The sequence below is a fragment of the Lissotriton helveticus genome, chromosome 3_1 (genome assembly GCF_964261635.1).
Source record: "Lissotriton helveticus chromosome 3_1, aLisHel1.1, whole genome shotgun sequence".
Lineage (NCBI taxonomy): Eukaryota > Metazoa > Chordata > Amphibia > Caudata > Salamandridae > Lissotriton > Lissotriton helveticus.
In genome coordinates this window covers 1,889,140,564-1,889,156,498 of record NC_136061.1, presented here as the reverse complement: position 1 = coordinate 1,889,156,498, position 15,935 = coordinate 1,889,140,564, and the positions used below count along the sequence as shown (strand labels likewise).

The window sequence follows — 15,935 nt, the reverse complement described above, 5'->3', positions numbered from 1 at the left end:
CAGAAATAAAAGCATTTCTCCTTCTTCGCCACTCCTACGCATCCCCTGGGGAGGCGTAGGATTCCGACGAAGTCCCAGGTTTACAGCACTTTGTAAATCTGGGAATGTGTCAGGTTCAATGGATGCTATGTGGGAACACCCCCATAGCATACCTCTTTTATGTAATGCATGAAAGGGGCACATATTTAGGCTATGAAAAGTCACGCAGGGTGACTTCATGTGGGCTTGTAAATATGGGCAGGCACACTGCGCCACTGGTGTGTCTAAATAAGTGATGCACAGGTGGTGCAGTGGGCTTGTAAATGAGGCTGTAGATTTCCTCTAGTTGAGAAAGGAGCCCTGAGATTTCATAAACGGCTATAAGGGTGTTAGCAATGTCAACGTTCCATTTCAAGAATATATAGCAACATGTTCTCTGCATTAAAGAGACAGAGTGGGTTCTGTCCCAAAGCAGTCTTCCCCAGCCGGCACCTTTGTGATGTAAACTGATAGCTACTGGCTGCATCACCAAGGGGTAACGAAGGGGGACAACATACTATCATCTTTGGCTCCCTTTTTTTAATTCTAGTTGCCTCTTATGTACCCCTCCCTGTGCGGACCCACACGGACGGCGCAGGAGCCGAACCATAGCAATGAAATGTCTGCCCAGATCATAGTTCGCCAACAGCTTTAATACGTTCGACCAACTCAGTGAATCAAATGTTTTAAGGCATATGACCGGGGATGGCCTCATTAATCGGGCAACAGCTCATTCCATTGCTTGGACGCAAACTTTTTGCTGACAATAAGGCAATACCGACTCCAATGTAATCCAGCAAAATACTTTCCGTCTCAGTGCCTGACGCTCCAAACACCGAATGGCTGCTCTGTGGGCTGGTCTAAAATGTGAATGACATGAAAAAAAGCCTACGACCGGGAATGCTGCTCGGGAACAAGGTCAAAGGCTGGCCTCATTAATCGGGAAACAGATCATTCCAGTGCTGGGACACAAACATTTTTCTGACAATAAGGCAATACCGACTCCGATGTAATTCAGCAAAATATTATCCATCTCAGTGCCTGACGCTGCAAACACCGAATAGCTGTTCTGTGGGCTAGTCTAAAATGTGAATGACATGAAAACAAAGGCAATGCCTGAAGGGACCTGTCATATATGGTTTTATGTTATTATTATTATTATTATCAGTAGTAGTAGTAGTGTTATTATTACTGACCCTACTATTATGAATCATTTCCTTATTGCACGTAGCTGGCAGAAGGTAAAGGTGTCTCTAGGTCAGACCTAAATAGTATTCTGAGCATCACATTTGCCTGAAGCATGGTTGATTAATTCTGGCATCCATTGCCATTTTATTTGTATTTGTTTCAAATAAATGTCTATGTGTTAGATATAAGATAAAGTTAGATGTGGGGGGGGGAAAGGACAATGAAGTCACGTTTTTAATTAATTCTATCTCTCTAAGCTTGCTCCATGTAGCAACATTGTTGTATCCATATATCTTACTGTGTTTGTTAAGGACAATAATGTTTCTGTGCAGCTATTTAATTGAGTGAGTGAAATATATATATATATATATATATATCCTTATCATCTGCTCATCCCTTTGGTTTCAATAACTTCAGGAACATGTTTTAGAAGAACTGTTTCACAACTTGGTAATAGGCCATGTTGTAGCACTATGGTAGGCATGATAAATTCACCACATGTGTATTTAGCTATATATTCCATGTGTAATATTTCTATGTTGATATTTTCTATTATAGGCAACCCTTGAGGAGTTATTTCCAGAACTCGTCACAAGTGAGTGCCCAGAATGTCAGAAGAATGCTCCTGTTGAACCAAATCCATCTGAAATAGCAGACATGATAGATGAAGCTAGGTTACGCATGCTCAAAGCACAACTGGTTTGTTTCAGTATTTCTTTCTGCTTTACTAATTCTGTTTTAAATTACACTGTTATGTAAATATAAAGACTGATATGTAAGATAGGCAACAGAATATGGAGCCTGTGTTACATAAGCTACAACTTTGGCATCATTCTACAAGGTTTGCTGTCCCAACCATGGGTGACACAACTGAACTTAGTTCAATGCACCAAAGATGAATGTGAAATACAGGTTATTGTAGCCCGGCAGAACCCTATCCAAAGCCTTGTTGAAATAGAGTTATTGCTTTTAGGCCACTAACAATCCCTATATGGTGTTCAGGGGCACTATGATAACATAAATAAGACTATTTCATTATTCACAATAACACACATACACATACACACACACACACACTCGCTCTCTCTCTCTCCGCACTAAGAAAAGATACTCTTTTCAGTACATCTAAAAAAACTGCACAAGATATATAATCAACACAACATGAAGGTATGTTGTAAGCAACGAGAATAAACCTAACACCCTAATACCTACTTCTATGTGCTACACTTAGAGAGCGAATGTAAAGCAGAGCAACTTGCAGTCTCGAGTTTCTTAGGGAGAAGAGACCCACTGCATACCTTACTTACAGCAAGGGGTATCGTTATCAGTGAAGGCATTAAGGCAGTGTTTCATGTAAAGGGCAAACATACACTGTGGTAGTGGCCTTCCTCTGAAACTTGGCTTTATCAGCACTGAGTGAGATGTACTATCTTCTAAGTGCACGGGCAGTGGATGAGACCATCTTCCAGTAGAATCACGTACGATAATCTGGGCAAAGAACCTCTCCTGACAAGTGGTGAAATGGTTGTCCTTATCTACTAAATCATATTAGAGACTGAAATTTCTGACATAAGAGGACACAAATTCAGACTACGCTATTTTGACTATGTAGCTGTACATGTTCTTATTTGACCTTGACATGGTGATAAACAGACACAGGACCCAGACTGATGTCACATCAGGTGTTATAACTGTGTCATTAGTTGAATGGCCTGACACTTTCACTGTTCTTAGAAAGATAAGGTCAGGAGAATTGGAGTCAAATGATAGACATTGTATTCTGTTGTATTGTAATTGCATTTAAAAAGCGCTTACAACCCATACGAGATGTTGAGGTGCTTTTTTGGTGAGTAGCATGCTAATCCGAAACCCAAAAAGCATTAGTGGTGAATTAGTATAGTGAAATAGTGAAATATGAAAATAATTTGAGCAGTGGATATGTTATTAAGCATGGGCGGATTTTGCGGATTGGCAATCCGCGGATCTGCGTATTTGCGGATTGCGACAATACGCAAAATCCGCGGATCCTAGCGTATTTTTTTTTTGCGTGTTCGCACGGGTTTCTGCAAGTTCGCGAGGGTTTTATTGTACAAAACGCTCGCGAACGTGCAGAAACCCGTGCGAACACAATGTGCCTACTCATGGCCAAACGGACGGGGCTTCCATGCGAGTGCACATGCCTCTTGTGTGTATAAAAGGTCAGAGACCGATCAGAGCAGCAGATCAAGAGACAGAAGCTCCTGGTCACAGGAACAGCTCGAGGATTGCTTGCTGGTGAAAGTCAAGGATGCATAGGCCTCTATCCAGCATCACATCTGATTTTCGACGGTAGATTTGGGAAGAAGGCACACCTGCCCTGCCTCCACGACGCTCACGATTGTTTCTGGGCTGATGAATGAGTCACTGAATTTAAGCTTCAACTAGGGCACATGCTTTATTGATATCTGTAAGTGCTTCCTCGTTGGGTAAATGTATAGTGCTTTTACTACACTACAGCTGCCTAAAGTGCCAGAGAGTTGTCTACAGCGACCATGTGTGTGTTACTATACAATCGCGCCGAAGGGCGCAGGGGTCACTATTTACAATGGCGCCAGCAAGCTGCCAGCGCCGTTGTAAAATAGTTACAAAGTTAGCTTGCACAGGAAGCACTTAGATAAAATAAAGCAGCACCTGCTTCGTTTTATCTAGTGGTTCCTGTGCAAGCTAACTTTGTAACTATTTTACAACGGCGCTGGCAGCTTGCTGGCGCCATTACATGCGTGGGTGGGGGTTCAACTTTTGAACCCGGCACATCCGCGGATTTTTTCGGATTTTTGGGAAAATACGTAAAATACACGGATTGCGTAGTCACCAAAAATCCGAAAACTCCGCGGGCGTAACGGATTTGCCGCCCATGCTTAGTCTGTTATTTGGATTGAGAAGAACAGCGGAGGGATGGAAGAGGTAAGGGTATGCATTTATATAGCACTTGCTCCCCTGATGTGGTGTTGTAGCACCTTTTGGTGAGTGCCATGCTACTCTGGACCCCAAAAAGGATTAGCAGTGAATTATTGTAGCATTACTGTGTAGGAAAATATGAAATTAATTTGATTTGAGTGGTTGACACGTTAGTCTGTTATTTGGACTATAAAAGAAATGGTGGAGAGATAGGAGGAGGAAGGGCCTAAAACATGTTTGATATTTTTTTTAGTTCATAACAATAGGAGGGGGTGTGAAATGAGTAAAGGGGAGGTGGAGGGAGAAAAGTCTGAGGGAAGGGTTTAGAAAGACTTGATTGGGTGATCTGAATAATAAACAAGCATTTGCAATGCAAAAGGGTTTCGAGTTCATGTGAGTTTGAGCTTTTGGCATTGTAAATTACAATGACTTCATTTATATTTTAGATTTTAAAACATAAATAAAAGGCATTGTCATTTACAATACTAATAGCTTAAACTCTTGCAAATACAAGACCTATTGCATTCAATAAAGGGCCTTCTCGACCGCTAGTTAGATTGTAAATATCAGAGCAAGAGACCGGCCTACGATGTCTTCAAAGTAGTGATAAATAGTGCGGTGAAGAAAATATGTAATTGTTGTAAATTATATAGACACAAAGTGTGAAGAGAGAGTTACATATGATCTGAGCTATAAACATTAACAAAGAGCTCCAACACCTTTCACTCTGTGATTACACTGTTGCAGCTCAGGAGGAAGAGCGGGAGGGGGCGGCTATTTCTTGGCCTCTCCGTGATTTGAATATGCAGTGTGGCATTGCGTAATGTCATTGCTAACTTTTGGCTTAATAAAAAACACTCCAGCTGAAGAAGGGCCCTGACTTTGCCTCCTGTTGCCGGGTGGGTTGTGCTTTATGACAGGTATAGAGAGAGGGAGGGATTGTCTCAGCTGCAGCTCCGGCTCCTTACAGTGCCCCTGCTATAAAGAGTGAGCGAGAGGCGCTGAGGTGGTGGTATTGGTATTGATTGTGGTGGTATTGGTGGTGGTGGAAATGGTGGTATTAGTGGTGGTGCTATTGGTGGCAGTGGTGGTGGTGGGATTGGTGGTGGAAGTGGTATTGGTTGTGCTGGAATTGGTGGTACTGGTATTGGTGTATTGGTGGTGGTGGTATTGGTGGTGGTGGAATTGCATTGGTGGTGGTGGTATTTGTGGAGGTGGTATTGTGGGTGGTATTGGTGGAGGTATTGGTGGTGGTGGTATTTGTGGTGGTGGTATTGGTGGTGGTATTGTTGGTGGTGATGGTATTGGTGGTGGTGGTATTGGTGGCAGTATTGGTGGTGGTGGTGGTGGTGGAATTGCATTGGTGGTATTGATGGTGGTGGTGGTATTGGTGGTGAAGGTATTGGTGATGATGGTATTGGTGGTATTGGTGGTGGTGATATTCGTGGTGGTGGTATTAGTGATGAGATTGGTGGTGGTATTGGTGGTGGTGATGGTTGTATAGGTGGTGGTATTGGTGGTGGTATTGGTGATATTGGTGGTGCTGTTGGTGGTGGTGGCATTGGTGGTGGTGGTATTAGTGGTGATGGTATTGGTGGTGGTATTGGTACTGGTGGTGGTATTGGTGGATATGGTATTGGTGGTGATGGTATTGGTGGTATTGGTGGTGGTGATATTGGTGGTGGTGGTAGTATTGGTGGTGATGGTGGAATTGGTGGTGGGGATATTGGTATTTGTGATGGTATTGGTGGTGGGGGTGGTATTGGTGGTGGTGGTATTAGTGGTAGTATTGGTGGTGGTATTGGTGGTGGTGATGATGGTATTAGTGGCACTAGTGGTGGTGGTGGTATTGGTGGTGGTGATGGTGGTATTGGTGGTCGTGGTGGTATTAGTGGTGGTGGTATTGGTGGCATGTTGTGGTGTTGGTGGTTTTGTGGTGGTAGTGGTATTGGTGGTGGTATTGGTGATGGTGGTTGTGGTATTGGTGGTGGTGTTGATGGTGGTAGTATTGGTGGTGATATTGGTGGTAGTATTGGTTGTAGTTTTGGTGGTGGTGATGGTGGTATTGGTGGTGGTGATGGTGGTATTGGTGGCACTATTGGTGGTGGTAGTGGAATTGGTGGTGGGGATATTGGTATTCGTGATGGTATTGGTGGTGGGGTTGTTATTGTTGGTGGTGGTATTAGTGGTAGTATTGGTGGTGGTATTGGTGGTGGTGATGGTAGTATTGGTGGCACTATTGGTGGTGGTGGTATTGGTGGTGGTGATGGTGGTATTGGTGGTGATAGTATTGGTGGCCGTGGTGGTATTGGATTGGTGGTGATCTTAGTGGTGGTGGTGGTGGTGGTATTGGTGGTAGCGGTATTGGTGGCGGTATTGGTATTGGTGGTGGTGGTATTGGATTGGTGGTAGTGGTATTGGTGGTGGTATTGGTGATGGTGGTGGTGATGGTGATGGCAGTGGTAGTGGTGGTGGTGGTATTGGAGGTGGTGGTATTGGTGGTAGTATTGGTGATGATATCTGTGTGGTGTTGGTGGTGGTAGTAGTGATGGTGGTATTGGTATTGGTGGGGATGGTATTGGTGGTGGCGATGGTGGTTGTGGTGAAAGTATTAGTGGTGGTGGTATTGATGGTAATATTGGTGGTTGTGGTGGTATTGGTAGTGGTGGTATTAGTGGTGGTGGTGGTATTAGCTATGGTGGTATTGGTGGAGGTATTGGTATTGGCAGTGGTATTGGTTGGGGTGGTGATAGTGGTATTGGAGGTGGTATTGGTGGTAGTGTTGGTGGTGGTATTAGTGGTGGTGGTATTGGTGGCATTGGTATTGGTGGTGGTGGTTGTGGTATTGGTGGTGGTGTTGATGGTGGTAGTATTGGTGGTGATATTGGTGGTAGTATTAGTAGTAGTTTTGGTGGTGGTGATGGTGGTATTGGTGGTGGTGATGGTGGTATTGGTGGCACTATTGGTGGTGGTGGTGGAATTGGTGGTGGGGATATTGGTATTCGTGATGGTGTTGGTGGTGGGGTTGTTATTGTTGGTAGTGGTATTAGTGGTAGTATTGGTGGTGGTATTGGTGATGGTGATGGTGGTATTGGTGGCACTATTGGTGGTGGTGGTATTGGTGGTGGTGATGGTGGTATTGGTGGTGGTGAGGGTGGTATTGGTGGTGATAGTATTGGTGGCCATGGTGGTATTGGATTGGTGGTGATCTTAGTGGTGGTGGTGGTATTGGATTGGTGGTGATCTTAGTGGTGGTGGTGGTATTGGTGGTGGTATTGGTGGTAGCGGTATTGGTGGCGGTATTGGTATTGGTGGTGGTGGTATTGGATTGGTGGTAGTGGTATTGGTGGTGGTATTGGTGATGGTGGTGGTGATGGCAGTGATAGTGGTTGTTGTGGTATTGGTGGTGTTGGTGGTATTGGTGGTAGTGAAATTGGAGGTGGTGGTATAGGTGGTGGTATTGGTGGTAGTATTGGTGATGATATCAGTGTGGTGTTGGTGGTGGTGGTGGTGATGGTGGTATTGGTATTGGTGGGGATGGTATTGGTGGTGGTGATGGTGGTAGTGGTGAAACTATTAGTGGTGGTGGTAGTATTGGTGGTTGTGGTGGTTTTGGTGGTGGTGGTATTGGTGGTGGTGTTAGTTGCGGTGGTATTGGTGGGGGTATTGGTATTGGCAGTGGTATTGGTGGTGTTGGTGGTGATAGTGGTATTGGTGGTGTTATTATTGGCACTGATAATGGTGGTGGTGATATTGGTGGTGGTGGAGCTGGTGGTATTGATTGTGGTGCTGGTGGTGGTGTTGGTGGTATGGTGGTGGTTGTGGTAGTGGTGGTGTTATTGGTGGTGGTTTTGGTGGTGGTGGTTGTGGTATTGGTGGTGGTGTTGATGGTGGTAGTATTGGTGGTGTAGGTGGCATTGGTGGTAGTATTGGTAGTAGTATTGGTGGTGATGATGGTGGTATTGGTGGTGGTATTGGTGGCTCTATTGGGGATGGTGGTATTGGTGGGGGTAGTGTTGGTGGTCATGTTGATATTGGTGGTGGTGGTGGTGGTATTAGTGGTGCTGGTGATATTAGTCATGGTGGTATTGGTGGTGGTATAGGTAGTGGTGGTACTGGTGGACGTTTTGGTATTGGCGGTGGTATTGGTGGAGGTGGTATTGGATTGGTGGTAGTGGTATTGGTGGTGATGGTATTGGTGGTTGTTTTGGTGGTGGTGGTATTGGTGGTAGTGTTGGTGGTATTGGAGGTGGTGGTGGTAATGGTGGTAGTGGTATTCCTGCTGGTATTGGTGGTGGTGATGTTAGTATAGGTGGTGGTGGTATTGGTAGTGATGGTATTGGTGATAATGGTGGTGGTATTGGTGGTGGTGGTATTGGTGGTGGTAATTCTGGTGGTGGTATTAGTGGTGGTGGTGATGTTGGTGGTATTGGTGGTGGTAGTATTGTTGGTAGAGGTTATATTGGTGGTGGTCGTATTAGTAGTGGTAGTGGCATTAGGATTGATGGTATTGGGGAGGTATTGGTATTGGCAGTGGTATTGGTGATGGTGGTGATAGTGGTGTTGGTGGTGCTATTGGTAGTAGTGTTGGTAGTGGTGGTATTAGTGGTGGTGGTATTGGTGGTATTGGTATTGGTGGTGGTGGCATTGGTGGTGGTGGATGTGGTGGTATGATTGTGGTGCTGGTGGTGGTGTTTGTGGTGGCAGTGGTATTGGTGGTGGTGGTTCTGGTATTGCTGGTGGTGTTGATGGTGGTATTATTGGTGGGAGTGGTATTGGTGGTAGTATTGGTAGTGGTATTGGTGGTGGTGATGGTGGTATTGGTGGTGGTGATGGTTATATTGGTGGCACTATTGTTGGTGGTGGTATTGGTGGTGGTAGTATTGGTGGTCATGGTGATATTGGTTGTGGTAGTATTGGTGGTTGTGGTGGTTTTGGTGGTATTAGTGGTGGTGGTGGTGTTAGTTGCGGTGGTATTGGTGGAGGTATTGGTATTGGCAGTGGTATTGGTGGTGTTGGTGGTGATAGTGGTATTGGTGGTGTTATTGGTGGCACTGATAATGGTGGTGGTGATATTGGTGGTGGTGGAGCTGGTGGTATTGATTGTGGTGCTGGTGGTGGTGTTGGTGGTATGGTGGTGGTTGTGGTAGTGGTGGTGTTATTGGTGGTGGTTTTGGTGGTGGTGGTTGTTTTATTGGTGGTGGTGTTGATGGTGGTAGTATTGGTGGTGGTGGTGGTATTGGTGGTAGTATTGGTAGTAGTATTGGTGGTGATGATGGTGGTATTGGTGGTGGTATTGGTGGCACTATTGGGGGTGGTGGTATTGGTGGTGGTAGTATTGGTGGTCATGGTGATATTGGTCGTGGTAGTATTAGTGGTGGTGGAGGTATTAGTTGTGGTGGTATTGGTGGTGGTATTGGTAGTGTTGGTACTGGTGGATGTTTTGTTATTGGTGGTGGTATTAGTGGAGGTGGTATTGGATTGGTGGTAGTGGTATTGGTGGTGGTGGTGGTATTGCTGGTAGTGTTGGTGGAATTGGAGATGGTGGTGGTAATGGTGGTAGTGTCATTAGTGGTGGTATTGGTGGTGGTGATATTGGTATTAGTGGTGGTTGTATTGGTAGTGATGGTATTGGTGATTATGGTGTTGGTAATATTGGTGGTGGTGGTATTGCTGGTGGTGGTGTTAGTGTTGGTGGTGATGTTGTTGGGATTGGTGGTAATGGTGGTGGTATTGGTGGTGGTATTAGTGGTGGTATTGGTGGTGGTATTGGTACTGGTGGTGGTATTTGTGGGGTGGTATTAGTGGTGGGATTGGTGGTGGGATTGGTGGTGGTGATGTTGGTATAGGTGGTGGTATTGGTGATGGTGGTATTGGTGGTGAGGGTGGTATTCATGGCGGTTGTATTAGTGGTAGTATTGGTGGTGGTGATGGTGGTATTGGTGGTGGTGATGGTGGTATGGGTGGTGGTATTGGTAGCGGTGGTATTGGTAGTGGTATTGGTGGTGTTATTAATGGTAATTGTATTGCATTGGTGGTGGGATTGGTGGTGGTGGTATTGGTTGTTGATGGTATTGGTGGTGGTAGTGGTACTGGTGGTGGTATTTGTGGGGGTGGTATTGGTGTTGATGGTATTGGTGGTGGTGGTGATATTGGTGGTGGGATTAGTGGCGGTGGGATTAGTGGTGGGATTGGTGGTTATATTGGTGGTGGTGATGTTGGTATATGTGGTGGTATTGGTGATGGTGGAATTGGTGGTGAGGGTGGTATTTATGGCGGTGGTATTAGTGGTAGTATTGGTAGTGGTATTGGTGGTGGTGGTGATGGTGGTACTGGTGGTGATGATGGTGGTACTGGTGGTGATGATGGTGGTATTGGTGGCACTATTGGTTGGAGTGGTATTGGTGCTGGTGGTAGTATTGGTGGTGGTAGTATTGTTGGTTGTGGTGATATTGGTGGTGGTCATATTAGTGGTGGTGGTGGTATTAGTCATGGTGGCATTGGTAGTGGTATTGGTAATGTTGGTATTGGTGGAGGTGTTGGTATTGGCAGTGGTATAGGTACAATACTAATAGCCTAAACTCTTGCAAATGCGAGACTTATTGCATTCAATAAAGAGCCTTCTCGACCGCTTGTTAGATTGTAAATATCAGAGCAAGAAACCGGCCTGCGAATTCTTCAAAGTAGTGATAAATAGTGCAGTGAAGAAGATACGTAAGTGTTGTGAATTACATAGACACAAAGTGTGAATAGAGAGTTACTTATGATCTGAGCTATAAACACTAACAAAGAGCTCAAACACCTTTCACTTTGTGATTACACTGTTGCGGTTCAGGAGGAATAGTGAGAGGGGGCGGCTATGTAGTGCCCTCTCCGTGATTTAAATCTGCAGTGTGGCATTGCATAGTGTCATTGCTAAATTTTGGCCTAATAAAAAACACTCCAGCTTTAGTAGGGCCCTGGATTTGCCTCCTGTTGCAGGGTGGGATGTGCTTTATGGCAGGCATAGAGGGAGGGAGGGATTTCTTGGCTGCAGCTCTGGCTCCCACTCCGTACAGGGTCCCTGCAATTACCAGTGAACAAGAGGTGCTGAAGTGGTGGTATTGGTATTGATGGTGGTGGTTATGGTATTGGTGGTGGTGGTAATGGTAATGATGGTATTAGTGTTGGTGCTATTGGTGGCATTGGTGGTGGTGGTATTGGTGGTGGTGGTATTGGTTGTGCTCGTATTGGTGGTGCTGGTATTGGTGTATTGGTGGTGGTGGTATTGGTGGCATTGGTGGTGGTGGAATTGCATTGGTGGTGGTGGTGGTATTTGTGGTGGTGGTATTGGTGGAGGTATTGTTATTGGCTGTGGTATTGGTGGTGGTTGTATGGGTGGTGATATTGATGGTAGGGGTATTGGTGGTTGTTGTTGTGGTGGTGGTGGTATTGGTGGTGGTATTAGTGGTAGTGTTGGTCGTAGTGGAATTGGTGGTGGTGGTATTGGTGACCATGGTACTGGTGGTGGTGGTATTGGTGGTGGTATTGATGGAGGTGCTGGTCGTGGTATTGATGATGGTCTACGTGGTATTGTGGTGGTAGTGGTATTTGTAGAATTGGTGGTGGTGGCATTGGTGGTGGTGCACTGGCAGTGGCGGTGGTATTAGTGGTGAAATTAGTGGAGGTGGTGGTGTTGATGTGGTACTGGTGGTGGTGGTGGTATTGGTGGTGGTGGTGGTATTGGTGGTGGTGCTATTGGCAGTGGTGGTGGTATTGGTGGTGGTATTGGTGAAGGTGGTGGTATTGATGTGGTACTGGTGGTGGTGGTATTGTTGGTGGTGGTATTGATGGTATTGGTGGTGGTATTGGTGGTGGTGGTATTGGTGGTTGTAGTATTGGTGGCAGTGGTATTGGTGGTGGTGGTAATGGTGGAGGTGTTATTGGTGGTGGAATTGGTATTGGTGGTGGTGGTATTGGTGTAGGTATTGGTATTGGTTGTGGTGGTATTGCATTGGTGATTGTGGTATTGGTGGTGGGGATATTGGTGGTGGTTTTGTTCGTGGTGGTATTGGCAGTGGTTTTGGTGGTGGTAATGTTGTTGGAGGTAGTGTTGGTATTGGTAGTATTGGTGGTATTGGTGGTGATGGTGGTATTGGTGGTGGTTGTATTGGTGGTGGTTGGTATTGGTGGGGTGGTCGAATTGGTGGCGGTATTGGTGGTGGTATTGGTGGTGATGTATTGGTGGTGATGGTATTGGTGGTGGTACTGGTGGTGGTATTGGTGGTGGTGGAGTTGGTGGTGTTCATATCGGTAGTGGTGGTGGTATTAGTGGTGGTGATATTGATGATGGTTGTATTGGTGGTGGTTCTTGTATTGGTAGTATTAGTGGTGGTGTTGGTGGTGGTATTGTTGGTGGTAATGGTGGTCATATTGGTGATGATGGTATTGGTGGTGGTGGTAATTGTGGTGAGGGTATTGGTGGTGGTAGTGTTACTGGTGGTGGTGGTATTGGTGGTGTAGTTTGGCCCAAGGCCTTCTTTGCATGCATGTTATGTTAGCATGGCTTATTAGAAGTTTAAACGCCATTTATCCTTTTGCCGCTTTTGCACACAACACTGCATATACCTGTTTTTGTAAGTTAGGCTTCGTGAAGGTCTACACATGAGAAAAGGTTTGTTTTCGACATCTCTAGACTTACATCGTGCTCCTAGTCTGCACAGTGAGTGCTGAAGCCGTCAAGGTTATCATAACAGGTTGGATGTTGTTCAACATGATCGAGTAACGCTTTTAGACACAACAATTTGGCAGCTGTGAGCCAACTGAGATTCTGGCGCCTTTATTATTCTACAGTTGCCATGATTTCACACACTTGGAAGATTTTCCATTTCCAGGGATGCAGAGAGCTTTTGCTGATCCAGATACGATGTACTCTTACTGAGCGGAAAGGTAATGGGGTCCCCCACACAAGCCTAAGAGACCTTCTTTAGTTTCTAAACATAGTTCCTATATAGGGAGGGTGTTAAAACTAGACCCTATAAGACCTATTTTCACCATCATTGTAATATGATTTCTCCTTTTGTATTGTATGGAATTGTAACAATGCTGAGCATATTATTTCTAGTCATATGTCTGCTTATGTTGACTAAGATAATGCAACTGAGAACACGTCGTTAAAATAAATATTTTAACCTTACTGTGTCTCTTATTTACTCCTGTGTTGTGGACTGGTATGAGAGTATAATGAAAGAGTGTTCTCACTTCCCACCATTCCTGAGTTTGTACTAAGTCCCATATTCCAGGTTGTCTAATCATTGGTTGCTTTGCTATAGGACGAAGAGCTAATGTGACACTGATGCTAGCTGGTTGGGGTTTTTCTAGGTACTGAGGTGAGGTTCTAGTACACCACAATTCACTGATGTCCTAGTGCTCTGTGCACAGTTCTGTGTATGAGCAGGATCCTTGCAACAGTGGTGGTGGTATTAGTGGTGGTTTTGGTTGTGGTATTGGTGGAGGTGATGGTGTTATTGGTGGTAGTGGTATTGGTGAGGTGGTGGTATTGGTGGTGGTGGTATTGATGATGATATTGTTGGTATTCGTGGTGGTGGCATTAGTGGTGGTATTGGTGGTGGTAGTGGTGATGGTGGTATTGGTGGTCTATTGGTGGTACTATTGGTGGTGGTGGTATTGATGGTGCTAGTATTGGTGGTGGTATTAGTGGTGGTGATGCTGTTATAGCTGGTAGAATTGGTGGTGGTATTGGTGGTGGTTGTATTGGCATTGGTAGTGGTATTTCTGATTGTATTGGTGGTGGTGATGTTGGTATTGGTGGTGGTATTGTTATTGGTAATGGTGGTATTGTTGTTGGTGGTGGTGGTATTGGTGGTGGTGGTAGTGGTAGTGGTGGTGGTGGTTTTAGATGTAGTGATATTGGTGGTGGTTTTGGTGGTGGTATTCGTGGTGGCATTGATGGTGTTGGCATTAGTGGCTATATTGATGGTGATATTATTGGTGGTGATGGTGGTATTCATGGTGGTTTTGGTGGGGGTACTAATATTGGTGGTGTTGTTGTTTGTGTCATTGCTGGTGCTGGTATTGGTGGTGGTTGTATGGGCGGTGGTGGTGTTGGTGGTGGCGGTATAAGTGATGGTGGTATTCGTGGTGGTGGTGTTGGTGGTGGTACTGATGGTGGTGGTATTAGTGGTGGTGGTGATGTTGGAGGTATTGGTAGTATAGGTGGTGGTATTGGTGGTGCGGGTATTGTTGGAGGTATTGGCTGTTTTATTGGTGGTGGTGGTATTGGGATGTGGTAGTGGTATTGGTGGTGGTTGTATTGGTGATGGTGGTATTGGTGGTGGTGGTATTGGTGGTGGTAGTGGTATTGGGGTGGTGGTATTGGTGGTGGTGGTTGTATTGGTGGTGGTATTGGTTGTAGTGGTATTGGTGTTGGTATTGGTGGGCCGGCTTTAGGAGCAGACCAAAAACTATGTTTTGAAATGTGAAATATGAAAGTCTCTACAGTGAGACGACCTGCGCAGACGCCTCTGTTAATTTCAGATAAACCATTAGCTTGTGTTTACAAGGACCACTACGGTACCTTGCAAATGGATGCTAACTATAAATAAATCATGGTCACAGTGGATTCGTGTTCAAAGTTCCTATGATGTGGCCTCAGCACTCGGCTGACGCTCAAACTGTTATAAAAGATTTGTGAGTCTTTATCAGCACATACACAATTGGCACACTACATTCTGACCATGGCGCCGCGTTTAGCTCTCGGGCTTACAAAGAAGCCATGGCCACTTTGGGCGTAACATTGCGGCACTCCTCTCCATTCCATTCTTAGGGAAATTTGGTTGTGAAAAGGTAAAACCGGGACATAAAGCAGTCTATAACAGCTAGGGTATTAGGCTCAGGTGATGGGTGGATCAAACATCTTTATGGGGTCTAACGCTCATTAACCCCTTGGACGCTCATGACGAGCTCAGCTCGTCATGAAGTACACCTCTTTTATGCTGATGGCAAGCTGAGCTCGTCATGAACCGCTGGGTTTTGAATTCTTTAGCGCACAGCGGGAAAATGAGCCGCACGCATGTGGTTAAACAACGTGCCAAGAAATTCTCTAGGCGGTGTCTCTCTATATGAGGTTCTATTTGGGACAAGAATGAATGTAAAGGCACTTTGGTGGAAAATAAACCTTTTGATATCAAAGATCATTTGGATGTCTTACAGGACTTAAAGGAACTAAGATCAGAACAAAGCAATGTGTTCCTAAAGCCAACCACCACTGGGGAAAAAACAGCTGTCCCAGCAAGGCCTAGTCACGATCACAAGTACTAGACAGGAGAGGGAGATGGATTTAGCATATGCGCGTCACACATCCTTTTCTTGTAGTAGCTCAGGCCAATTTTCAGGTTGCAAATCCCCAAGAACTACGGTTGCCAGGAGGCAGTGGGGCGTGACAACAGGAAGTATAACCAGAGGAATGAGCCTCCGCCCATTTCCTTATAAGCACCCCCTATGCCAAAAGCCGGTGCTTGACAATCCTTCTAAAACGTATAGCGGACGGTATTTCCCGCTGGAGATCCCGCGTCAGCAACATGTGAGAAACGCTGCCTCTTTCCCAAAGAAGCTGTTGAGCCCCAAGGAGCATGCTGCGTTGCTGCTGGATTGCGTAAATACTGTGTGTCTCCAGTACTCCCGGCCCGGAAGTTGCAGGTAGTGTTCTGAGAGTGGAAGATTGCGCACGGTGCGCTCTCCTCTCCCGCCTGTGTTTCTTTTACTTGATTATTTGGAATAGCCGCTGGCCATTT

General features: G+C 45.5%; 1 protein-coding gene across 2 annotated transcripts in view; it reads left to right on the top strand.

Moving 5' to 3' along the window:
- The window catches only part of LOC144823936 (sperm-specific sodium:proton exchanger-like), an 8,804,346-nt gene that overhangs the window by 4,160,204 nt on the left and 4,628,207 nt on the right, over window positions 1–15,935 (top strand). For both annotated transcript variants that reach the window (XM_078682870.1, XM_078682871.1), the window contains one exon: window positions 1,765–1,905. In XM_078682870.1, coding sequence (XP_078538996.1) covers window positions 1,765–1,905 — 141 coding nt within the window. The remainder of the gene's footprint in view (window positions 1–1,764; window positions 1,906–15,935) is intronic.